At 41.6% G+C, this 26648-nt stretch overlaps 3 protein-coding genes across 8 annotated transcripts in view; 2 read left to right on the top strand and 1 right to left on the bottom strand.

Moving 5' to 3' along the window:
• The window catches only part of LOC111875239 (sterile alpha and TIR motif-containing protein 1), a 194245-nt gene extending 176680 nt beyond the window's left edge, over positions 1 to 17565 (top strand). For all 6 annotated transcript variants that reach the window (XM_023871299.1, XM_023871301.1, XM_023871300.1 and 3 more), the window contains 11 exons: positions 1967 to 2623; positions 8754 to 8855; positions 9439 to 9591; positions 10216 to 11421; positions 12233 to 12357; positions 12501 to 12736; positions 12843 to 12942; positions 13996 to 14185; positions 14472 to 14593; positions 15555 to 15836; positions 16496 to 17565. In XM_023871299.1, the coding sequence (XP_023727067.1) occupies positions 1967 to 2623; positions 8754 to 8855; positions 9439 to 9591; positions 10216 to 11421; positions 12233 to 12357; positions 12501 to 12736; positions 12843 to 12942; positions 13996 to 14185; positions 14472 to 14593; positions 15555 to 15801 (3138 nt within the window). In that variant the 3' untranslated portion in view covers positions 15802 to 15836; positions 16496 to 17565. The remainder of the gene's footprint in view (positions 1 to 1966; positions 2624 to 8753; positions 8856 to 9438; positions 9592 to 10215; positions 11422 to 12232; positions 12358 to 12500; positions 12737 to 12842; positions 12943 to 13995; positions 14186 to 14471; positions 14594 to 15554; positions 15837 to 16495) is intronic.
• On the top strand, positions 16511 to 17565 carry LOC111875241. The gene has a single exon (XM_023871306.2). The coding sequence runs from the start codon at positions 16533 to 16535 to the stop codon at positions 17052 to 17054; it is 522 nt and encodes a 173-aa protein (XP_023727074.1). The 5' UTR covers positions 16511 to 16532; the 3' UTR covers positions 17055 to 17565.
• LOC111875240 (AH receptor-interacting protein) lies at positions 17435 to 26445 on the bottom strand. Its single transcript, XM_023871305.2, has 6 exons — positions 26290 to 26445; positions 22368 to 22547; positions 21052 to 21217; positions 20775 to 20961; positions 18549 to 18691; positions 17435 to 17857 (listed from the first exon to the last, which is right to left on the bottom strand). Exons 1-6 carry the CDS (start codon positions 26374 to 26376, stop codon positions 17655 to 17657), a joined length of 966 nt encoding a protein of 321 aa, XP_023727073.1. The 5' UTR covers positions 26377 to 26445; the 3' UTR covers positions 17435 to 17654.
• Positions 26446 to 26648: the final 203 nt, after the last annotated feature.

Raw genomic sequence — 26648 nt, 5'->3', positions numbered from 1 at the left:
GTGGCGAGTTAAAATATTGATAAAATCTTTAATAGTATTTTAAATCTTAAACTGCTAAGGTTCGTGTCTCCGTGTCTCTTCTGTCTACAAAAAAAGACAAACTCCATGGTTTTAGTTCGCAAGCGAACTATACCGACCGAGCGACCGCCGCTTGTCGGCGAAGTTAGTGCCAACTTTAGCGGATAGAGGCTGTTGCATGTTCAGCGCAACGAATCCCCACAGCCGTTGATTTCGGGGCTGTAGACCTGAGCCGGTATTAGCCTGAAATAACTCCTCAGTTATCATCCCGAAGCTGAGTGGACCCCGTTTCAGACCCACTACTTCTCAGAAAATCTGGTAGCACCGGGAATCGAATCCAGACCTCTGGATCTGTAGCCACGAACTCAGATCGCTAGACAACAGAGGCGGTCTCTGTCGACGGGAGATTGGGGAAAATTGCCGTCCTTAGGGGTCCAGGCAGTTTTCTTTCCACCTGTAAGAGTCTTTGTTGTGAAGTTGTTAGTCCTTTCGTTGTTTGTTGAGGCACTATAGCGGTTTCCTCAACGTGTTGTTATTTGCCTTCTGAAGCTGGTCAATAATTGACGGAAACATGTAAAGGCACGCGACAGCGTAATTGGTTAAGGCAGCATGCTACAAGCCGGGAGCTCGCGGTTCCAATGAGGTCATTGGATTTTTCAGTTGACCTAATCCTTCCAGCCGCAGTGTGGCCCAGGGGTCGACTCAGCCTCTAACAGAAATGAGTACCAGGAATATTCTTGGGGGTAAAGGGCGGCCGGCCGGTCACGGTAGCCGAGCGGTCTAAGGCATGCACTGTCTTCGCTCGCTCAGAAGCCGGGATCGTGGGTTCGAATCCCAGTCTGGGCATGGATGTTTGTGTGCGTTTTTCTGTGTTTGTGTACAGGTAGAGACCTTGCGACGAGCTGATCATTCGCCTAAGGAGTCTTACCGAATGTGTAAGATCTAGTAAACCGAAGTGAAACGGAGAGTTTCATGGAGGTAGGCCTAGGCCCAAATTGGGGCTGTAGCGCCACAGAAAAAAAAAGGCGGCCGACACGAAGGGCTGACAACCTTGCCGCCATCTGTGAGCCGATTGTGTAAAAAATGTGGGAACCTCAGCATCTCACAGCCCTATTGGCCTCCACGGCCTGTTACAGGGATAGCTTTACCTTCTTTTTTATATACACCCCCCCCCACACACACACACACACACACATACTTCTGAACCACACTGGACGGTGTAATCATTTCATTCTATAGTATTGACTAGTGTGACGGACCAGAATGAATAAAGTTAAACCTTTCCTATTCATTACTGCTGCCGACAGCGTCGTGAAATAGAAATCAGGATCAGTAGAAAATACGGAGGTTTTCAGTAGGTGCGATCATATAGTGTTCAACTATATGAAATACTATCATTTAGAGGGGCCCTCATTCACGACAGCCGGTCTCGGGGCTCAGATTTGACCCCGGTGCTTGCAACTCGACCATGAGGTACGCAGAGAAACTAAGTGACGAGCTTCATGCCAGGAATACTTATGGTCATCAGTTCACGCAAGGCGACATGGGGAGGACATAGAGCACGTGTGGGGGAGACGAGAAATACGTGCTAAATTTAATTCTGAAAAACGTGAAGAGACCGATTGGAAGACAGGCCGACTAAATAGGGATCAGTGTCAGGCTGTTGTGTACACGGTATTGAACCTTTAGGTTCCATAGAATGTAGGAGGAGTTGTGCAGTAGCTGAGATGCTGTCAGCGTCCAAAGAATAAACGCTGGTATGTGGAGTCGGTCGGATGTATACGGCTGAGAGGAAGATTCCATTTTCGTTCTGTTGCTCGCTCAAGGACCACAGGTGGCAAGCAACAAAGACGGTGTTATTTGTGTAGCCTGTTGCTGTTGGGACGAGGCCAGATCATCTGAAGGTGGCTTGGCACTTATAAATACAGAAATGTTTTTTTGTTCTCAGATGCTGCAGGCCAACACTACGTCCTCCACCTCTAGTTCCCGCGTCGCCAAATCGTCTTGTTCCACGTCGTCGTCCTCGTCGTCACAAAGGGTGCACCACATGACGTCCTCCAGCGAGATGAAAGCGTCGTCAATGAAATCAGACCTCTCCGAACTGAAGTCCAGCATCTCGGAGATGAAGAACTTGTCAAGTCCAATGAATTTCAGTCGCTTACGCAGTTCAATGGAGGAACTGGACCGTGTTGATGGTGGTGGTGTAGGTTGTGTCAGTGACGCTACAAGTCCTGAACCGCTGGTGACATTTCCTGACCCCGATACTCCGTCTCCACCCCCGGTAACCGGTACCGTGTGTTTGACAAGCCCTAACCTGGTGGTGAGCAGCATGCCCCCTGGGGTTGCTCACAACTCCATCTCGACAGCTAGCGCGGCAAGTTCGTCAGAAACTGTTAAGTTCGAACAGAAGCGTGTGACGTCAGCGTCCAAAACGAAAGTTGTGACGGACGGGTTTAGCTCTGAACAGGCGATGGCCAATTCGACGGAGATGAAGCGGGTGCAGACGGGGGAGGTCAGTTACCAGGAGCAGTCGGCAGCAGCTGCCGTCAGGGCGAGGCTGGAGATGGACGGCGTCTCGGCGGAGAAGTCCATGGCACTGAAGCAGGTGAGCCTGTGGGAACGATGGTGGCGCTGTGAATTCGGGAGGTCCCGAGTTCAAATTTCAGTCCTGAGAACGAGTATCCTGACTGAGAATATATAATGGTTTTCCTCAGTTCCTTCAGGCACATGTCCAGTTAGTACATGGGGCCGCTTCCTTGTGTATCTTTAGCCATTCGCAACTGATCTTCAAGAGATCGAGTTTTGCGTCAGTTTTACAAAGCACCAAGTTCCATCACAGTAAAAGTTTCCCTTCTTGCAAGAAGCGTATTTTTACAGTTATGTACATTTTAGTGATTGCCTCTATGTTCTAAGTTTCTGGCTACAGATCCAGAGGTCCCGGATTCGATTCCCGGCGCTACTAGATTTTCTGAGAAGTAGTGGGCCTGGAACGGGGTCCACTCAGCCTCGTGAAGATAATTGAGGAGCTATTTCAAGGAAATAGCGGCTTCGATCTAGAAAAACCGAGATTAACGGCCGTCGGGATCCATTGCGCCGACCACGCGACACCCTCTATTCGCAAAAGTTGGCACTAACTTCGCCGACAAGCGGCAGTCGTTCGGTCGGTATAGTTCGCTTGCGGACTACAGGCCACGGAGTTTGTTTTTTATTGTTTTTACATTTTAGCTGTATATTAATAATGGAAGTTCGGTAGCGTAGTTGGTTGAGGGGCTATGCTACAAGCCGGAAGGTCGCTGGTTCAAGTCCCGATGAGGTTATTGGATCTTTTCAATTGATCTGATCCTTCCAGCCGCACTATAGCCCTGGGGTCGACTCAGCCTCTAACAGAAGTGAGTACCAGGAATTAATTAAATAATTTTCCTGAGGAGTAAAGCGCGGCCGGTGCGTAAGGCTGACAACATTACCGACATTTGTGAGCCGATTGTCTAGATAATGTGGGACTCTCAACGTCTCACAACCCTATGGGCCTTCACGGCCTGGTACAGGAATAGCTTTACTTTTTTAATTTTTATTATTAATGAAAGTTGGTTGGTTTCCAATGGCTGCATTTGGGATCATTTACCCCATTTTGCTTCTTGCTTCCCAATAGAGAGCACTCAAGTTTTTGCTCTGTTGCATCTTGAAGAAGTTTGCACTTTTCTTTTGGGAAGCTTTGCCAGGTTTGTTGCTCAGAGTTGCAGCTGAAATATTGCAAGGTTTTTGGTAATATGTTTTAATAATTTCCTTCCATAATATATGTGTGTGAAAAGTTTTCGTAGAGTTAGGTTTATTATTATCATTGCCCATTGTCGGGCTACCATAGCAACACTGTGTCGAAAATTTAACACGTTGCATCAGTAAATGACTTGCACAGAAGCAGCTTATAAAGCACTTTAATGAGGATCTTACAGCGAAGTGACCGGATTTATTTTGCGGGAGGCCACCGCCCACGCAGCTGATGCTCAAGTTCACTAGCGGGACGCGTCCCTCCAGCAGGGAGAAAGATTTGTTAAATAAACCGTAAATAATAATTAAAAAAACATGGGAAGTGGGTCTAAACGTTGACTAAATGATGATTTGGAAGGAGGCGGTCGTAGCCTATTTCAAAGTGACTATACCGGCGTGTTGACAGGCAGTTGTATGTTTCGCAGTCATCGTATAAGACTGTTGCAGTTAGAAAGGCATGTGGTAAGGTGGCCCAGTCTGATAAACTTGATACTGATAATGCAATCTGAGAATGATAGTGTGCCAGAAAATCCCAGCACTTCAGCCCAACATACCGAAACATGACTTCACACATTCCATTATCAGTTTGTAATAAAAACGACGGTTATTTATGACATTCGAACAGATTCTGCGAAAATGGTTCAGAGCACATTCACTTACATGTAGGAAATTCCCCAGTCTTAATGAATAATGTGGAACTCTCTTGTATGTGACGATAAATTTCCGATTACAAGTATCGGAACAGGTTAAAGAGCAAAACACATCTAACTAACATATGAAGCTTTAGTTCGGCCCGGGTTCGATTCCGTGTTTGGCCGGGTGGGATTTTTGGCGGACAAAGTGGCGCTGGGGCAGGTTTTCTCCGAGTACTTCTGTTTCCCCTGCCAATCTTCATTCCACAAATTGCTCCACAATCACCCTCACCTATCATCTGAGGCTGGTACAATAGGCCAGAAGTGGCCGCAGTACAAGGGACTTAGTCCCACCCCACTAGCAATAAAAAAAAAGATTTAAGGCATGGGATCTCGAACTCATAATTAAGACTTATAATGGGATATAGGAATTTAGAAATAAATAATTACTAATGAATCATAATGTTATCCGGGAAACCAGGCGAACAGTAACACTCTAGACATGTATTTCGGAGGTGACTGGTTCTTATCTTGACCGCAACACCGGTTACACTGACGAGTTTTATCGTAGTTGTCTTCAGTCCCTCCAGGAAAGTTTTTGGGCGAGGAAATTGATTAAGTCTCTGTCTTTTCCTGCAAAATCCTCACGCACTCGTCAGTCATCCTACGATTCGACGCGATGTAGATTGGACTCTGACAGCATCGTAAAAGTTATGCCCCATGAACATACGTAAGAGCGTGAATAGTTTACAAGTTCTGAACAAATTCTTCAAATGTTTGAGCTTATCACAATAAATACTTGAGCATGGATGTTAGCAGACGCAGCTGTAAAGTGTAGACTGTGTATTCTTACAGTTTTGTTGTGTTTTGATGTTCGTATCCTGGCAGATCATGGCTGCACGGTTTATGCACCCCGTGGGCGTAAGGTAATGGCGGCCATGTATATGGGCCAAGGTAAAATTAAATTGAAAGACGCGACAAGAAGGCAGTAGGACGTTAGCGTCTTTCCCTGGTGGGTTAATCGATAGAAAGACGTCACGTTCTCGGGTGTTTCGATTACTGGGCGTCGCGGTGCCGCCAGTGCCGTCATGGCATCCAACTGGACCGCACATTTAGTTTAATGGTGTCATATTGCAGTATATCGCTGGTTGAATAATTATAGTATGACTGTGCTTGATAACCCCGGACAGATTGCGAAATTAGGTTTGGGTTGTTGGTGTGGTGTTCGCGTATCTTTTGTGCTGTGACCTGAGCCTCGCTGGTGCCTGTTGCGAATTCTGAACTGACCGAAATAAAACATCAAGACGAGTGATGCCATTGAAGAGATCTAGGAAGTTGTAACTGCTTTTCGGTTTTGCCGTAGAACAAGCAAATGTAGCAAAGTTTTGCAACAGAAGATGTCCCGGTCTCGCAAGCCGTCTTGATGACAGTGTCTGGAAAAAAGGGATATCCCACTGTAGTTGCTTGGGTGTATTGTCAGCAATACTGAGCCGTCGTTAAATATCCCAGGGGGGGGGGGAAGAAGTGGGGGCGTCGGGCTACATGCGTCGGATGGGTCACTTTCTTGTGAAGGTTACATCAGGGCTGGCCACGGCAACTGTTAGAGCTGTAAGGGACAAGTTGCTGCATCCACGTTACGCCTCGTCCAGCTCATGGCTCAAGGTATCTCCACTGACATGGTTCTGTGGGAGGTCTGGGGCCCAAGATAGAGGAAATGGCAAATGTATAAGGAAAGAATTGCATGATGAGTAGTTTCGCGGAAGATATGTTTGTGGTGATCAGGTCAAAATAAGCACGCATGACAGAGATTAGGAAATGCATTGAAAGTTTCGGTTGGAAGATCTCGAGGAAAGACTATTTGCAAGACGTGTGAACTGATAGACGTCAAGAAATAAGTTGAGAAATAAGGGATAGGATTCGTTTGTGTCAGGATGGGGTGCAGTGGCGGAATCTTATGAACACGGTAATGAACTTCTGGTATCAAGAAAGCCTGGGGATTTCATGAGTAACTGAGTGACCGTCCGCTTCTCAAGAAGAACTCTGCTCTGTGGAGTTGTGCTCATAATTACACGTCCCGAATGTGTGGGTCACTTCCTGATGTGTATAAACTCTGCCAACGGACGCTCCATTGCCCCGTCGTTCTACGAGTAATTTGTAACGAATGAAATCTTGCTTCGCAGAAAACCTAATTATCTTCATTGACAAGGATAGCCGGTTAATGCTGTTTAGGGAAATAATCGCTGTTTGTTGTGAGAACCATACGGAACACATAAATACACTGCGTGGGCAGAATGCAGACTTCAGTCCGTACCTCACAGGAAACACATTACGTCTCAGCTACAAAGCCCAACCGGTTAATACTGTTTAGGGAAACAGTCGCTGTTTATTGTGAGAACCATGCGGAACATACAAATACGCTGTAGGGGCAGGGTGCAGAGTTCAGGGAACACAGGAAACAAATTACGTCTCCGCTACAGTGTGGCAGTCAGATTTTTCCCACGTCGGTTCGCGTGTATTGCTTTTGTTGGGTGTTCCAGGTCGTCGTAAATGCCTTTTTTACCTGTCGCGCAGAGAAACGGAAAGTGCATTTAAATGGAAGTAGTTTGAAGTATCCGAAAAGTAAGGAATTGTAGTTTGCCGAAGCGTAGTGGGCCTTATCTTATAGGATATTCTCGGAAATTCAGCAAAGTTATTTTTTCTTCTGTTTTGGATATGAACTGCTCACAGCGGTCACTGGCGATTACTATCTCCAGGGGTATTACATCGTATAATTCGGTGGAAATTCACTAATGTTTCAGAGGAGTGTACTGCATCCAGCCTCAGGATCTAAGAGTAAGCCAAGCAAGCAACCAGCAAGAAGTAAGCAGAGCTTAATGCGAAGCGAATTACGTTATTAATTGACTCGTCGAACTTAAAGATGAAGGCAATATGTTGGTCAACTTCTACCGGAGTATGTGGCGTCACTTTCCAGAAAGTAGTATTCTTCCTAGTCACCGCTGATATAAACTCGCATCTCACGCTTCTGTGCGGATATAATGTATTCTGTTAATGACACCCGAACGTACGTCATCACTCAGTGAAACAGGCAGTTTTTGTGTTTTTTTTTGTGTTGTAAAATGGGCACATAGACGTAGATACAATTGGCACGTAGACATGTAAGGCCGGATGAGTTTGGCATGGCTGGTTGATATTGGACATGGGACCAGCAGTGTCAGAGCTTTATTTAATTTGGGATATAGAAAAGAGAAATCAAGCTTTCTGTCCCATCAAGTTTACCCATCAAAGGAGCTAATAAGCCCACTTTGACATGGTTGTGGCGGTTTCTGTTTTGCGTTATTAAATGGCAGGGGTGAAGGGATGGGCACTGGGCCAGGTAAGGGATAACGGAAGAACGCTAGTGCTATCTTCAAGAGTAAATATAACTTGGTCGGCCATGTTGCACGGAGCAGACAGAGGAAGATGTCCGGGCAAGGCGCACCATGGCCTGTGCGTCGAGGGCTCTATCGTAATACCATCTGGTGGGAAAGAGGGAGAAACAAAACCAAGCGACACGGGGATTTATTGGTGAGTCACTGTTTCGACATTCACGTGACACATTGTCGCAGCGAAAGTCGACCTGAGCTTGTGCTATGATTCGAATCCAGATTACTAATTCCCTGCGTGGAGCAGAGTCTTTCTTGAGAAACATGTCTAATATCCACATATTATGGAAGGAACATGAAGGTTAATTACCCTTTCCACAAGAGTGTCTGCCCCAAATAGTTTAAGTCCAGTCCACTCTCTGACATTCAGCCTCTCTTAACATATTGGCTCAGTTGTTATGAAGTAGAACAGTTCATTGTCGTTTTCATAAGATTCCACAACTGGACATGCTGTTGAGCCAGTTAAATCCAATCTTCGCCCTCACGTCTTATTTCACCAAGATTAAATTTACGTTATTCACGTAACTGTCTTCTTGTAACCAGTGGGTGATCATGGCTTTTCAGAAGTAGAATGTGTGCTTAGGCACCATTAAAATGCCTGGGAAATGATGGACATACGTCATAATGGGAATTAGAGTGCATCTGTTTCCTGTCATTACTTTGTTTCGTCTTGTTTCACTGTTGGGAATCGCTTTATGTACTGGAAATAGCTTCAAAAGAGAAGCTTTGTAGCCAAGTAAATAGTGCCTGTCCCCATATCCAGCCCTGCCCTTAACAGAGACGTACATTCCAGTGTCTGTCATGTTACGATGATATGAGAACATGCTAATGAGAGAGGAAAACAGGACTTGAGTGTGCTAATCAGTGAGGTAAGACCAGTCACTGGTGTTAACTTGTCTGTTGTCCATTTGTGCAGGAGCAGAGGTCGCTGAAGGCAGGGGAAATAACACAGCAGGAGACCCAAAACATGTCAGCGTCCAGTATGAAGCTGCAGACAGAAACATTTACAGCTGAAAGGGTAAGGCTGTTGCATATCTTAACATTTCTGGAATGAGCTGTTATGGGTAGGTAGGTACCAGCGTGGAGGGAGCAGGTTCATTGTAAATGCTGATATCCATCTTCCAGACTACACGGTGTCACATCTGAGGGGACTGAAGTCCACTGAAATTTCTGGACTTCTCCCAACCTACATGACATTAAACCCTGATCATTGTGCTCTATTATTATGGAAGACTACCGACTTCTGGGTTATGATGCCTTGTAATTTTGTAGGTACATACGAGAGTTCAGGCAGCAAGTTCATCCAAAGTATTGATTGGTACCTGTCTACCAAACAATAAATTGTTGCACTACAAAACAGATGGTGCCTCATTTTAAAATAATTTGAATTTTTGTATTGATGTGTGGTGTTTGCCCTTGAGTTTTGATTTATTTTTTTCAAAACTCTGGAGAGGGGGGAGAGAGAGGTCATGCCTGTCCCTTCCATGTGCCTCTGGCATGCATAATCTCAGTGTTCATTGCCTGACAATGTGAAGCCCTATGCTATTAGCGAAACAGGTGTTAATACACATGAAGTAAAGATTTTTTATGTTTAAATACAGAAAGCAATGGCAGCTCAACAGCAGCGACAGACTGTTACTTCATCAGGCATCTTCAACCATGAGAAACACGTGGCAGCATCTACGCAGTCCAATATCACCATCACAGCTAAGGGCATGTGCACAAAATCATCCACGATATCAGCAGCCTCACAGGTTCGCAGCTCTTTGCTACTTTACATTTGTCACTTCAATTTGCTCTGTATTTTGTTTTTACTCGTGCTTCAGGTTACTGATGCTTCCCAATCATGTCATAATAAGCAGGGCTGTGGTTGAGCAGTGGCAGTCTGGGGTATCGTCATTCAGGTTGTAATGCCATGTACTCGTAGTTCAGAGAAAGACCAGCATTTAAGAGGAACATATTTCCTATCTTCAGGATCAAAGAGTAAGCCAAGCAAGATATCTCTTTGACTCTGAAGACAGAGGTGATATATTCCTCTGAAACATTTGTGGACGTCTTAAGAAACCACATGGCGTTATATCTGAGAAGTTAGCACTCTTCATAACCACTGCTGTGAGAACCTCAAACCCTACATACATCAGTCTTCTTTTGGACCTCTGGATCAGTGGCTATGTTCATTTCATGAGCTGTCTGCCATTCAGTTCTGCACTTAAAGCTGCTGTATGGTAATGGCTTCACAACATTTATACCTATCCCCCCCCCCAAACTGAAACTGCATGCAGGCTTGCCCTGGCAGTTTTACTTTTAGGACTAGAATTTAATGATATAAGTATGTGTAAATGCTGCCTGCAATAATTTGAACACTTGACTTGTTTTAGATGAGTCAGCTGATGAATGGGGCCATAAAATCATCTGAGGATGATCTACTCAACCAGAGTTTCGAAGATTTGGAACGACTCTCTGCAAATTCCAACCCACAAGAAGTGGACCGTGCCATCCACAAATACTCGGAATGCCTAGACTTGTTTATAAAGACCTTGAAGCGTAGTGGCAGTGGGTCTGAGGTGAAACCTACAAGAGTCCCACAGATATTGAATTGCATGAATGAGATGATGCGCAAAGCCTGGGCTGTCCCTACACATGGTCATACTTTAGGTTACTCCTTGTGCAATGCCTTGCGCACATTGGGGGGACTTGATCTCCTCATGATCAACTGTCTTAATGAAGATCGGGAGCTCCAGTTTTCAAGTGCTCGGCTCCTGGAACAGTGTCTCACTACTGAAAATCGTGCACATGTTGTGAAAAATGGGCTGGACACAGTTGTGAAAGTGGCTTGCTTTTGTACGAAGGGTGCTAACTCAGCAGATCACTCGCGCACAGGAACTGGAATCCTAGAGCATCTCTTCAAGCATAGTGAAGGGACATGTAGTGATGTAGTGCGTTTAGGTGGTCTAGATTCTGTCCTGTTTGAATGCAGAAAGAATGACATAGAGACACTCCGCCACTGTGCAGGTGCCCTAGCTAATCTGTCCCTGTATGGGGGGGCAGAGAACCAAGAAGCAATGATCAAACGGAAGGTTCCCATGTGGCTGTTCCCCCTGGCGTTCCATGATGATGATAACATCAAGTATTATGCCTGTCTGGCCATTGCTGTTCTGGTAGCGAATAAAGAGATTGAGGCAGCTGTCCTGAAGTCAGGGACACTGGATCTGGTGGAGCCTTTTGTCACTTCACATAATCCATCGGACTTTGCCAAATCAAATCTTGCCCATGCGCATGGGCAGAGCAAGAACTGGCTACAGAGACTTGTCCCAGTTTTGAGTTCTAAGAGAGAGGAAGCTCGTAATCTTGCTGCATTCCACTTCTGCATGGAAGCAGGAATCAAGAAACAGCAGGGAAAGACTGACATCTTTGGTGAAATTGGAGCTATTGAACCTCTCAAGAAAGTGGCTAGTTGTCCCAATGCAGTTGCTTCCAAGTATGCGGCTCAAGCCCTTCGGCTTATAGGGGAGGAAGTTCCGCACAAACTGAGTCAGCAAGTGCCTCTCTGGTCCACTGAAGATGTTCGAGAATGGGTTAAACAGGTACGAATTCTATAAATGTAAAACTTGGTTTTACAATTTGATTTGTTTCATTCTGGTTTGTCACACTAATAATATCATGAAAAGTTAAACAGTTCCGTCTAGTGTGACTGGTGAAGATTTTTCTTATTTCATTTATTTATGCCCTTACATGTTTCGATCGTCAGAGACCATCATCAGAGGGACACCTTTACATCAATAAAGTTAGAGGCCACTATTACAATACACGTTCTAAAAGTTAAAATGTATTAATATAATATTATTAATATACAATTGGGTATAAAATCTAAAGTCTTTACAACTACAGCGACTGTTCCAATACATTAAAATATTTAAAACAACACAGCGTGCCACAAACACATACAGGACAACATCAAAGAACCCTCTTCTTGAGAACAAGGCGGCACATGTTCTGCTCCCATCAAAAGAAATAATAAAAAGGACAACATGAACCTGCTTGATTTACAAATTCCAATAGAGCCTTAACAAACCAATTATATATATTTTAATGTATTGGAACAGCCGCTGTAGTTGTAAAGACTTTAGATTTTATATCCAGTTGTATATTATTAATATTATATGTATACATTTAACTTTCAGAACATATATTGCAATAGTAGCTTCCAAATGTATTGATGTAAAGGTGTCCCTCTGATGGTGGTCTCTGAAGACTGAAATATGTAAGGGCATAAATAATTGAAATAAAAATCTTCACCAGTCACACTAGACAGAACTGTTTAACTCTTCATGTTAGTTTTACAATTTGTGTATATGAAAATGTAGAATGAATTAACAAGTCTGTTCCTTCCTGCAGATTGGATTTGCTGAATATGCTGGTAACTTTGTGGACAGCCGTGTGGATGGAGATCTGCTGCTTCAGCTCACTGAGGGGAATCTGAAGGATGACATCGGTATTACAAATGGAATTCGCCGACGAAGGTAGCCTTGCACATATACATTTGTAAGGTGGTCTGTAGGTGCATGAACTTCTAGATTGGGGTTTTATACATGGAACATAGTTGTAGTTCCCGTTACTCTGGAATCTATGGATACAAAAGGTTACTTTTTTTTTTTACCGCCAGGTTTACCAGGGAGTTGCAGAACCTGAAGAAGATGGCTGATTACAGCAGTCGAGATACTGGCAATTTGAACTCGTTCCTGCTGGGTCTTGGTGCAGAATTCTCCATTTACACATACTCCATGTTGAATGCTGGTGTAGACAAGGACTCAATCCGAAATCTATCTGAAGATCAGCTGACAAATGAGTGTGGGATTTCTAATAGCATTCATCGACTCAGGATATTAGACTCCATAAAAAGTATGTGCTTAATGTGTTATGTTAATGCATTAACACATGCTCTCCAGATAACAGCAGTTTTATTGAAAAATAACTGAACTCATTATTCTTGTACATCTTGTTTCAGATTTGGAGAACGGACTTCTAAATTCCAGCGAGAAGAGCTTAGATAAATCATTAGATGTGTTTGTCAGCTATAGAAGATCAAATGGGTCCCAGCTAGCAAGGTGTGTTCACGCTACAAAGCTAATAATGAAATTGTATACCATTTGTAAGGTCCTGCCACTGAACCCTGTGCTGAACCATTTAAATACAGCATACAACCTCACACCAGGGTTCCTTAGGACAGTCTTAATGTTATCGATCTACAGCTAAATCTCTGAGGTGATCTGTCTCTCCAGAGTTTCTGAATAAAATTTCCTATTCATTCTTCACACTTTTTTGGTACCGCATTCGTTACTAGTTGCAATCTGTATTCCCTACTGAACGGACAAAATACATCGTAAGATGAGGCACTGGCTAAGCAGTTAATGTCAAAACTACATTACATCTATACCACGGCCCTCCAAGCAGTTTATTACATATATACACGTATAGAATATACCATTATGTCCACAGGAATACAACAAAATTGCAGCATCTGACTTGATATGGAATATTACATGAAGAGTTTTTTACCTTATTTTATGCCACAACACCCATTTTTATAATATGTTAATAGTTCATTGTATTTTGTACCATGTATTTTATAATGTAATAACCATCAAGTATCCAGCTTCACCATCGCAATTGCAGTTCAGTAGTGTGAATATGGTAATCATGTGTAGTATTTCATGAAATACTCTGACCAGTCAGTGAAAAAGAGTCCTCCCTTGAAGAATGCAGAAATGTTGCAAAATATTAAAGAAATATTTCATTATGCAAGTAATGTTAACGCACGTTGAGAATTCAGAAGGAAGGATCATTTCTTACGTAAGTATTCATACTATTAACTTTCCCTGCTTTCTCCAGTATTTGTTTCTAGCCCTACATGTTACTGAATTATGTACTGAGGCTGATATCTCCCACTAATAACACTGCAAAGAGTGGGACAGACAGAATACACTGAAACGAAGATTGCTTGCTTATTCATGACGTACTACATAATTTATGTTAATGCTTGACAATTTGTTGATGTGATAACCTAAAATTGTGTAATGACAATGACCTCATGCTTACAGATCTTTAATATATATTCCTCGTAGATATATTAATTGCTGAAGACCGTTTCTTATGCATAGTTTGCTGAAAGTCCATCTGCACCTGAGGACATTCTCTGTGTTCATTGATGTGGAGCGGTTGGAAGCTGGCAAATTTGATAACAACCTTCTGCAGAGTATCAGACAGGCACGACACTTCCTTCTGGTGCTGACTCCAAATGCTCTGGATCGCTGCATTGGTGATGTGGAGTGCAAAGACTGGGTTCACAGGGTAAGGACAAAGCTTCAATTACTTTATAGTTTTAATCCTTTAAAGTCACACTATATGTACCACCTGCTTTACCTTTAAAACACATTTTGTATTATACCCAAGGAGTGTATTTATCTGTTTTGTATGATGTTTAAACAGCATTAACCGGTTACATGAGTTTCAGGCTTCTAGACTATATGCTAGTTACAATTTCCATGTAGCAGAACTAGGGAATAATTGAAGAATTTTAACAGTAGCACATGATTTCTGCTCAGTGAATTATGGTCACTCATTCCTTTGAATGCAGGAGATTGTGGCAGCTCTACAGTCAAACTGCAACATCATTCCCATCATAGACAACTTCCAGTGGCCAGAACCTGAGGAACTTCCTGAAGACATGCGCGCTGTTTGCCACTTCAATGGTGTCAGGTATACCATAAGTATTTCATGCACATCAACATTTAACTTTGTTTTTGGTCTTGACATACCTACTTCTCCCCCATAGGCCTGATAACAGGCACAGTACGCTTGTCCTTTCAGGCTCACTGTACTGTCTTGGCATGTTAACAATTACCATGCAATTTAACATCAGGCATACATATGACCTATACTTAGGTCACAGAAAGAAGTCCCATGGATGGCAGGATGATGGCATTTAAGGTTTCCTATCTGTGCCTCTGGTTTTATTCGCCTCCATGCTCCTGAGGTATATGACAGCCACACTGAAGCTTTTTTTCATGAGCAAAGATAACCTAATTCATTCTGTGGAGCTAAGTTTTTGAGCAGGCAACAATTGCTCAATGACTCAATATAATTCCAGCACTGTGTTCATAAAAGCCAAAAACTAATCTTTATTCTGAGCCACATAAAAACAGCGAACACCCCCCATTGTAGTTCTCTAAGATCCTAATAATATCCTTCCATCTATATCTAGGTCTTCCTAGTGTTCTCTTTTTATGCAGTCCTCATGTGTACTGCTTTGTCCATCTTGTCCTCCTTCATCTCATAATTCTAATAATAACTGGTGAGAAATGCAAGTTATGGAGTCCCTCATTATGTAATTTTCTCCAGTGAAGATTATCTTCCACTAATGATATTAATTGGGAACAAAATGGCAAGATGACTGGAGGGACGGAAGATGGAGAAGCATCTTTGAGATGTGAAGGTGGGTTGATCCATGGGATTTCTTTGTGTAACCTCAGTGTATCAGAAAATGTTTAAATGCTAATGTAAGACCTTCACAGAAGAATATTCAGTGGCTCCTGTGTGAGAGGGTATATTAATTATTTAAAAGTGTTACACTTAGGCAGTCAGTCACCGCTGCTATAATTTGTCAGTGTTTCTGTTTGTGCAGGTTATCACCTGCTATTCATAATTTGTCTTGTTACAGATGGATCCATGATTACCAGGATGCTTGTGTGGACAAGCTGGAGAGGTTTATGCGCGGGGAGCTAAATGTGCGGTCCGATGGCCTGTTAGGACGTGTAGCACTAAACAAGGGTGATGCAACACCCGGAACCCCATCTGGCAATACTCTGGGTCGCCAGCCACCCAGTTACCAACGTATGCACAGCAATGAGAGTGGGAAGGGTAGTGACAAGGATGTCAATGGCAACTCAGGAGGGGGGAGGGATTGACTAGATGGCCCCGCCTCCTCGGCCATACACTCCAGGTCAGTGAGTGTGTGTGTGAGGATGTAGCCCTTTTGTTGTAACAGAACACGTTCCGTTGCTAACTGCTGCTGGCTGTGGGCATACAATATTCTGAATAGAGAAACACTAACCAGCAAGATGTGACTAACATGGGACTGTGGAAGTTAGTGTTAAATTACAACATTTCTATAACAGGTGAATTTATGTTGAGAGCTTCTTGAAAGCTGCCAGAAATATGTTCTACCTTTTAAAAAAGTTCCTCTGTGGGACTAAATAAAAACGTGCAAGATTAGTGTGCCTTGAGACAGACAAGTTCACCTGACATTCATTAATTCTTAAACTTTGAGATCCAGTTTCTTTACATTACTCACGTTTTCTAGATCTCTTTGCATGGCTGCTAACATTCCTGTGATCAACGGTCGAAGCTTTACTGACTCATTGTGTTGTGCCTTTTTTTTTTATAACTGTCAGCTTCTGTGGTACCAAGCATATGGCCTTATGTAGAAACAAAATAGCAGAAAAATATTCCTTAACTTTGATAACCACTTTGAACTGCACGTGCCTGATACAGAATGAACTAACGACAGAAATAGTTTAATCGTGATGCTTAGTATAGTCTTGGGATGGAAACATCCCCCATAAAAACAAAACGGCTAATGATTAAATGTGACTGATATAGGCTGCGAAAATCTTCAAGTCCGTCCCGCCCATGGCTGATGGGAAGTCCAGGCCATGTCCTGCACAGTTCTAGTCGACGTCCACCCACTAGCCCACAAAGTCGGCTCCGTTCTTTGGCTCAGTACCCAGCCAACCACAGCCCGTCAGCTCGTAACCGTCGTTGCTCTGGAGTGCCTCCATCTCAGCATTTGCCTACGCGACAACTCTCCATGAGATCCCGTAGCCTCGATGGTCTCTTGGATGACCCCACACCAGAACCACCATGCCATAATGAGAAGGAGAAACAGTTGCTGAGAGAGTGCGAACAGTATCTGAGTGCCCAAGAATTAGATTCTAATACAGAACAAAGAGAAGGTGATGTCCCTGATAATGAGGCCCAAACCTGCCCTACCAACTTGGACTTGGACACAGTGTCAACAAGTTCAAGTGATGAAGCAAGGACAAGGATTAGTAAGGGCTCGCATCTTTCACTCCCACTGCCTAGTACAGGTGAACCAAAACGAAAGCGCAATTTCATGGATAGATGTGTCAATAAAGTGAGATCCCTCATGAGGAAGTGAAGGTAATGTAAGGTCCTTCTGCCAGGTTAGAAGCCACAATTAACAACTAGGACAAAATTATTTTTACAGTTCAGTAACGAGTGTACAAGAATGTGTGACTTGAAGCTGTAAGTGACAAAAATGAACGTGTGAAGTGATTTATCACAGATGTCAGACCCATTCTACTGCAGCTGTTGGTGAGCGACTCAGGATATCTCCACAGAGGTGGAGTATTTTTGTATGAAATGCCATTCTGAGTGGCACTATGTGAATGGTAAGTATATACATTTTAAAAGGTAATTGTCCAAATTGTAAAAATAACCAAAAACTTTATTATATTTTTCATTTATATTCATAATAATGTATTTTACCAAAGGTAATTTTAAATGTTAACTGTTAACTCTGTCTTCAGTGTTATATTTATTTCATACCAACAAATCTGATGCACAGTTCACAGTGACAGCAGTGGGCACAACAAAAATTATATATATATATCTCCAGTAACACACAATAAATATTTCATCATACTTTACACTCTCCTCTCTATTAAAATTTATTTACAAATCAACAAAGAAACAGTTACATGTGGTATTGATGGCTTCAGTGATGGTACAGTGGTGCTCAAAACATTTTTCCCTTCAGTTTTGATCTGTCATCTTCGTCCTGTTTCTTTTCCATTTCCTCAAGTTGTTTCAGTTCCTTCTGGACAGTAGCCAGTAGTGAACGGTCAAGTTCCATAACTCGCATGAAATCCTCCCGTGCTTCTTGAGGGTTCCATGCCCCCATGTGTGCCTTTGCTCTCCTGAACAGTGCCTTTACGTTGCCTGTGGAGAAAGTGCTAACATTCACAAATACTGTTGTTCCTTGTTTTCACCACTGAAATTGCATATATTTCTTTAGATATAATCAGTACATAAATGCATTGCAGAATAAACAGCTGACTAACATGATATGGATTAGTCGCTGGCTTCCCACTCCAGCGGCCTGGGATCGATTCTGGGTATGGTCAAGTGGGATTTGTGGTGGGTTTTCTCCGAGTACTTCGGTTTCCCCTGCCAATCTTCATTCCACCAAATTATCCATCATCATAATCAGCTGGGGCAGGTACAATAGGCCAATCAGTGGCCACTGTGCTGAGTGGACCCAGCATGACTCAACCCCCCACTAAGCCAAAAAGGAAAACAACATGATATGGATATATTTTAAGAATGAAACAAGATGGAAGCTGAAAGGTTTTCAATATGATGTTAAAGTACACCTACAAAGGACAATACAAACAGAAAATATGTGATGGACATACGTGCATACCCCGAGCAGGATGTGAACCTACAGTCCCAGTATTTGAGTTGTTGAATGCAATTTGCATTTCAGACCACTCGGCCCCTGAGATCTGTATGACATTTAAATTATTATTCTCAGTTCTCAAAATGGAAAGAACTTGAGAAGACAGCATACAGTTGACAAACACTTGGCACAAACATTTATATACCTAGTGTTCAGTTTTGCGTAACTCACCAGGATCACTCTTAAGAACACTGGAACAGTGTTCTATCACTGTGTAGTAGTCCTTTTCATACAATTTACATTGGGAAAAATTAAGCAATAGTGGTACTTTCTGCTTCTCCAATGCTAACCATTCTTCAGCTCCAGGTTTTTCACTGAAAAAGATAATGCATCTTTATGGAGAGGGCAGCTGTTCATAAAGAGGATTGACCAGTCACAACCAGGGATGGGAAGAGGGACCAGTGCCCTACACACGAAGGGGAAATACTGTTTAGTTACCCTTATCAGAATTTTTTATTCCCACTGACTCATTTGGTGTCTTGTCTCCCCTTCACCAACCCCACGCTCTGAGTAGCCAACCCTTTCCTTCTCCATGACCTGCTACTCCTACTCCTATATAATATGCACACTTCCAAAATTGGCTCACTACCTTGCAAATGGAGGTAAGTACTCTCTACACAGTGTGTGTCTGTCCAGAAGTGTGCATATAACTAATATAACAGTAATTGGGCTTGAAGCACTGACTTCACAGTTGCTTGAATGTCTGATCTCTTCATGGCACTGGCTACGAAGAGTATAGTCTTCTGGGATGGGACACCATGTTGTCAAGGAGGCAGTACAAGTTCACTGATGTTTCAAAGGAATGCACTGCCTCCATCGTCAGGGTCAAAGATTAAGACAGGCAAGAAGCAGGCAACAAGCAGTTCTCTTAGTTTTCAGTCTATCTACTTCAGTGGAATAACACAACTCTCGGTAATTCTGGTTTGAATTTTATGATACAGCTTTCTGAAAAATACACAGCTGAATTTATGTGGGAAGTTATAACTCTTATGTAAATTGTCAGTGTTTGTTTATGTTTACAAACATAGCGGCCTTCGTAGTCTAGAGGTAACGTTCCCACCTCATGACTCGTAGTACGCAGGTTCAAATACCTGGCGGAGGTCGTCGAATTTTTAAAGGGCGGAAAAATTCAGGGAACAAGTCCTCCGGGAGGGACTTTAAGCCATGGGTCCCATGTTGTAGCTTTACGGCACGTAAAAGAACCTCATATCTCCAAAGGAGGTCACTGAGCCAAATTAATGGACGTTTCCTGCCCAACAGCAGTCTCTAATACCTCTGGTAGATGGGGGAAGCATTATAGATACCTCTCAGCTAGTAGAGCCGGTCTTGCTGGCTGGGCGGGACTGATGGTAAGCACCAGTACCGGTGGGATATAGAGACTGGTACAAATCATTGAGGGAAGCACAATGGACCAATACAGGTCTCAGTGCATGGGGAAACCCACCCTCTCCAATAACTAACTAACTAATCCTGAAACATGAAGGCATGTTCCTGCTGGCATCTTTCAGCTGTATATTGTCTTATGAAACGTTGACTCGTGCAGTATTTTTGCAGCTTTCATGGTCGGCAAACGCAATGAACTGTTCCCAGGCAACTTCCTGTGTCAAGATGGAATGAATTTCCATTTTGAACATTGTCACATTAATCTCTGATGATGGAGAAACTGACAGTTTCTGACGAGAAAATCTGTTCCATCTTGACATGGCTGCCTGACATCATTGCAGATGCTCATATAATTTCAACCTTGCATACAATTCTGTTCAGTGAGGTAAGTGAAAGTGTACCACAATACAGATGGCTTATCATGCTCAGCGAGAAAAAGCATTAGCACGGATGGCAAAAATTTCAGATAATTTTGCTGCTCAAAACTAATTACATGTTTAATTTTCCTCTGACACCTTCCAAGTTACACCACTCTGGACAGCATAACAGTTCTGGTAGTTGTGTCCCCCACCCCTCAAATGAGGACAGGAACAGATCCAGTTTTTGAAATGTTTTTTCTAGTTTCTAGAATACCAGATGATGGAAAAAGTCCAAAAACTCAGTAATTCTGAATTCTGGCATTGTCTTCCTTTTAACTATCTGGAAAAAGTATATTGGACATAGGTGCATTTCATTCTTCTCGAAAACTTTTATTTGAAACATTTCTCGATCCAGTAAACCTTCATTGAGTTATGCACAAGATACATGCAGAAAACACGAGGTTGTCCAATTTTAACAAACATTGCAATATGTCAAATTTTAGTGAAACTTCCCCAGTCTCAAGTTTTATGAAAATCCATTCAGCAGTTCTCATGCTGTTACATTCAGACTGACAGACATGATGAAGCTGATAGGTGGTACATTTTCATGATGTTGCAAATGTGCCAAAAGATTGGACTGAATTGGTCTTCTTACACAAGCATGAGTTGCTCCAGCATACCAAGAGCCAGGGCATACTTCTCAGAAGCAGCTTTGTAGTTTTTGTTGTTGAAAAGAGAATTTCCCTCTGAATGTAGACTAGGAATAGCTTTCAATTTCTCTTCTTCGTTCATCTGCCAGGATTCCTTCTGGTAATCTTCTGGGGCTTCAACCTTTAACAATTCTGTAATGCAGCCATATGAAACATGGCAAGTGATTTATTTTGTTGTTACAAATTGAAGAATTCTACAAGTGAGATAGCATGATTAAGTACCTATTCTGAATACCAAATCACAAGGTTCTTTGATCAGTTGGTTTAAATCTTCATAACCAGTGCCTTCATTCTGCATCATAACACCACAGCAGTGCGGTCGGCGCTGGTCTTTGGGTTTTCCTGCTTCACGCAAAGTCTTGGAAAGAAATGGATATCCAGATACTAACTGAAAAAGAATATGATACACCTCAGTTCCTTCAGAATTCTAAAAACAAAATATAATTTTATGGTACTGTACTCTGTAATCTTTTTGGTAAGCAGGAAGATGGCTGTGTATTTTGGTAGACAGGTACCAACCAACACTTGGGAAACCTGCTGGCTCCATCTTCAGGGTAGAAGAAAGAGGCAACAGGGTTTTTTCTGAAATAGTACCCATCAACCAGTCTATATGGCATCACATCCCAAAAGACAATAATTTTTACATAAATGTTTGGGACCTTGGCTAGGCCGATGTTCTTGCAAATGTATCTGGTCCACTCTGCACAAGATCTGTGGTCATTAGGGACTGGATTTTAATGCAAATGCATATTTCTTTCTTGTAACCAGAGTGTATGCTCATTTGGATATATATAAATTCATTTTAGACATGGTTTGATGGTGCATATAAATGCATATTTTGCCTGTTTTATGAATAAGCATATTTTTGAAGATCTCTGTTTATTAGGCTTTTGGACTTCTTCCGTCATCCAATATTCTAAGAACTAGAAAACATGACATTTCCGAAACTGGATCTGTTTCTGTCAACTGAGGGGGCAGGGGTGAAGACACCCACTCAGTTGGGTCCATTAGAAAGAGCTAACTTCAATCACTGGTTGTACATGCACCCTTAAGTTCCTGTGAGGTGGAAAGCAGTGTTTCTTGCTATAAGTACATCTTACAAGACAATAGGAGGCGACTAACTATGGAAAACCTTAAACATTTAATAAGTGTGAACTGCAACAAAAGAGATGTTGAAAGCTGGGAGAGTTAAATGTGGGTACTATTGCTTTTTTAACCTGTAATGAAAAAAATATTGGCTTTGTTGCATGATTTGTATGTAAGCATAGCTTTTCATTGCAAGTGAATCATTCAGTGATTACATAAAACTAACTTAAATGTTGATTTGTTGGTCTTAAAATCATGTAAAATTGATTCCAATATTTGGTATGAACTTTTTATGTGCATATTTTGGAAGTTTTACATGCATAAATGCATACATATTTAAGGGAATATTAGGGCATAAACATCCAGTCCCTACTGATCATTCACCATATTCTTGATGCAGCTACACATCATTAGATTTACATTCTCAGAAAAATATATCTCATGACACTTACACTTTTGTCTACTGTAAAATTGGCAACTTCATTTAGAGCCATCATTTGCACTACTGTTTCCCAAACTTCAAACTTGAAATTTTTACCAAGAACCAGTTCCATTGGCTTTCCAAATTTTCGGCTGTCATCCACAATGGTTTGTTCTCTATCACATTTCCTTGTTTGAAAATGGAAATATACCTAAAAGAAATACGTGGAATATATAACATTTGACTTATAAGTACATATAGGCATCCATAATTTTAATAAGATAATGTCACACTATGTTACAATGGAAAATGTCAATGCACATAAAATAAAGATGACCACTACTGTTAACGGCACTTGTTGAAGGGTTCAGTGCCAGCATCAACTATTTGGTGTTGTCTTTCAACAAAGGGCCCCTGATCTGAAAACTGCTATGTAGTGTATATTTTATTTAATGAAATAAGCAGTTTGGATTACAAAACGAATCACATGATGATTAGTATATAATGAATCGCAAAGGATTTGGAAGTAATGGGATGCACACACAAACAGCAAGGTATGTCATAACCCTACTTTTTTTTTCCCCCTTGACACTACAGCCCCAGTGGTCCTAGGCCTACCTCCAGAACTTCTCCGTTCACTTCGGTTTTTCTAGATCTTAGACATACGGTAGGACTCCTTGGGCAGGCGATCAGCTTGTCGCAAGGCCTCTACCTGTACACAAACACAGAAAAAAGCACACACACAAACTAAACATCCATGCCCTGAGTAGGATTCGAACCCACGATCCTGGTTTCCAAGCGAGTGAAGACAGTACATGCCTTAGACCGCTCAGCTACCATGACCGGCATAACCCTACTTTACCTCTATCAAAATAAGGAAATAAAGTAAAGGTATCCCTGTAAGTGGGCCGTGGAGGCCCATAGGGTTATGAGATGTTGAGGTTCCCACATTTTCTAGACAATTGGCTCATAGATGGTGGCAAGGTTGTCAGCCCTATGCACTGGGCACCCTTTACCCCCAACAATATTCCTGGTACTCATTTCTGTTAGAGGTTGAGTTGACTCCAGAGCCATAGTGCGGCCGGAAGGATTAGGTCAATTGAAGAGAATTCAATGACCTCATTGGGACTTGAAGCCGCGACCTTCTGGCTTGTAGCATAGTGCCTCAACCCACTATGCTACCGTGTGCCCCCCAAAAGTAAGGAAAGTACCTTTAAAAACACATACATTCTGTCCTTAATGCAAGTATTTTCACTTTTATTTCCTCCTTATGACATCATCAGGTGTTCTAAGCCAAAACTGTCACACAGTATAAAATGTACAAAATGTTCACTTATTTACATACTTTGAAAATGTGATATTTCTTGTTTAATTTACTTGATGTACACATAATGTTTATTTCCATTAACTGATGTCACTTTCTAATTTAATTTTGGTTTGAAATTTCTTAAAGTTATGTAATTCTTGCACCTGTATTAGGGACATCATCCACTTGTCCAAATGATACAGTTCTATATTGTGGCTTGGCGTTCGTGTATTGCTTCTGTTTGTAAGGCCTTTCTTTGTGTTATAATTTGTTTATATTTGTTATGTTGTTCCTTGCCCCTGCATATGATGGTGAAATGTCCACACACAAGAGGTCAAACACTGTTTTTGTGAACATTAGAATGGGCAAAGTTGAAGACCTTAAGTTTTTCAATAATTGCTTCTTAATTCTATAAACTACACTAAAACAACAGAAGAAGCAAGAAAGTACGTGCTAGAAGCAAGCTCCCAAAATATAAATCTTTTGCCTACAACACCAAATTAAATTAAAAATATAATAAATTCTTTCAAATAAAGAAATTTATAATTTGGTTTTGATAACAGAAATTATTCAAAACCTGTGCATACTGTATTAAGATCCCTGTAAGTTATCTCTGAAATCAGTGAATGGCTTTCACAGAATGACTTACAATATTCAAATGTGAAACCATTGTATAAAAAACATTAAAAATCTTGCATATCCAAGTACAGACCAATTTCATTACTGACAGTATTTTCTAAAATGTCTGCGAAAGTGACATCTTAAACTTCAACAACTCCCTTGCAGATGAACAGTTTGGATTTAGAAAAAAATCTTCCTCTGAATAAAGTGTGCAGTTTGACAAATTACATCTTATTGGCTTTTAATAATAAAATGCATGTTTGTGGAATATTGTGTGACCTTGATAAAGCATTTGATAGTGTAAATCATGAAATACCACTGTCAAAATTAAGTTCATGTGGAATTCATGATATAGCTGGATGGTGGCTTAAGTCATGCCTTCACAACAGGGAGCAAGAAGTACAAATCAAATCAGCAAAAACAAATTATAGAACCTACTCACAATGGGCATTATAAAACATGGGAGTTCCTCAAGATTCAACATTTAATCCTCTGTTTTTTTTCTCATATATATCAAGAGTCTGCATGCAAACATCAACTTTCAGTCTAAACCCACGCTCTTTATTAACAGCTGCAATGGCTCAGTCGGTATAGTGATAGGCTATGAGCTGTGTGGCTGGGGTTTGACTCCTAGCAGGGGTTAGATTTTTCTCTTCTCCACAGCATCCAGACAGGCTCTGGTGCCCACCCTGTGTCCTATCTAATGAGTACCAAGGGCTCTTTCGAAGGGGTGAAGTGGCCAGGGCATGAAGCTGACCACTCACATCCATCTGGTGCTGAGGTCAAGAATGGTGGAGCTATATCTCCACTCCACCGTATGTCTTCATGGTGTGATTCTCAATTAACCACAGGGACAACTTTACCTTTTTTACCCACGCTTTTCACTGGTGACACTAGTATTATTATTTTTCAAAGTTGTATGAATGATGTCTTTTCTAGCCTGGAAAAGGCATTTAAAGACAATAAACTTGAAACAAATTTCATGCAATTTTGTACCAACAGCAAAACCTGTATTACTCAAATTACAGGGCATGATGATAGAAAACTGAATACGCAGAAACAAAGAGCCTTCATGCTGATAGTAACTTAAACTGGAGAACACATATTGAATATATATTATCTGCAAGCTAAGTTCAGAATGCATTACTATGAAAATCAGTCATGTGAACAGAAACTTTAAAATTAGTTTACTTAGGTTATTTCCATTCCACTACATCATATGGAATAATGTTGGGGGGGATTCAATGGACATCAAAACACAATTTTACATACAACAGAAAATCATTACAGTAATGACAAGCATTAAAATAACAATCTCTCTTTGAGAATTATTTGAGAAATGTTATATTTTCCACTGGCTGGCAAATTCTTTCTTGCCCTTATTATCTGGTGTCGACAACATGAAACAATTTCAAGCCAATTCACACACACTCAATACAAGTACAAGATACAGATATACATCCATGTGCCATACATAATCCACAGTAAGCATAAGAAAGGAGTCTACTATACTGAAACTAGGCTATTGAGTACTCTCCCTCTTACAACCAAATGTTTAAATCACTATACAATATTGACGGTGTCACGTAACTTCGAACAAGGCCACGCATTCCCCGCAACCCACCCCCTTGTCTGAAATTTTTCTTCTGCACATTCAAGGTTACTCTTGGCCTTGTTCGAAGTTACGTGACACTTGCTATACCACTTTACCCTAGAGTTAAGTAGTATCTCCTATCTTACCCCTACTCCGTAGAAGAATCGATCTTGATCAGAAATTAATTACAATAAATGATAGGTGGAGGGGGTCTTTCTCTGATAGAATTACTTTGCTGTAATTCTGTATTACAAGAAGCTGTTGCAACGTTCGTACTTATATACAAACAAGCGATGTATTTGTATTACACGTTTCATATTTCTGGAGTATGGTTATGAAGGATCTATGTAACCAGATCTTGGTTTACTCTTCCCTGTAACCTATCTTGTCTATTTTATTTGCTCGTTTAGTATGCAATCTACCACAGCCTACCTTGGTCCCTGTTGTAAACGATACCGATTTAGTTCCTGCGTGTAATATATTTTTTGTAATTAAAGGTCCTCCGGATTTATGTTCCATCTTTCAAACAAATTGTTTTCATCCTATAACCCTAAAATTTTAATACGCCTTCCTGTCATGTTTGCATTGTTTCTGGGTCCAATTTTCCCTCATACCAACCGCGAAATTCCTTCAATAGAGTAAAATTTTCCTTCATCAAATATTTCTCCGAGACCAATTATCAATATAGTGATGATATTTCGAAAATTATCTTCCCCTACATTTTTAGAAATAACTCTGATTTAAGATTTTCTGTTTTACTGTTTATGCGTGTAAAAATGAAATTCTATTTA

Source organism: Cryptotermes secundus, unplaced genomic scaffold (genome assembly GCF_002891405.2).
Source record: "Cryptotermes secundus unplaced genomic scaffold, Csec_1.0 scaffold526, whole genome shotgun sequence".
Lineage (NCBI taxonomy): Eukaryota > Metazoa > Arthropoda > Insecta > Blattodea > Kalotermitidae > Cryptotermes > Cryptotermes secundus.
Note: the sequence above shows the minus strand (reverse complement) of the source record. Positions and strands in the feature narration are given on the sequence as shown.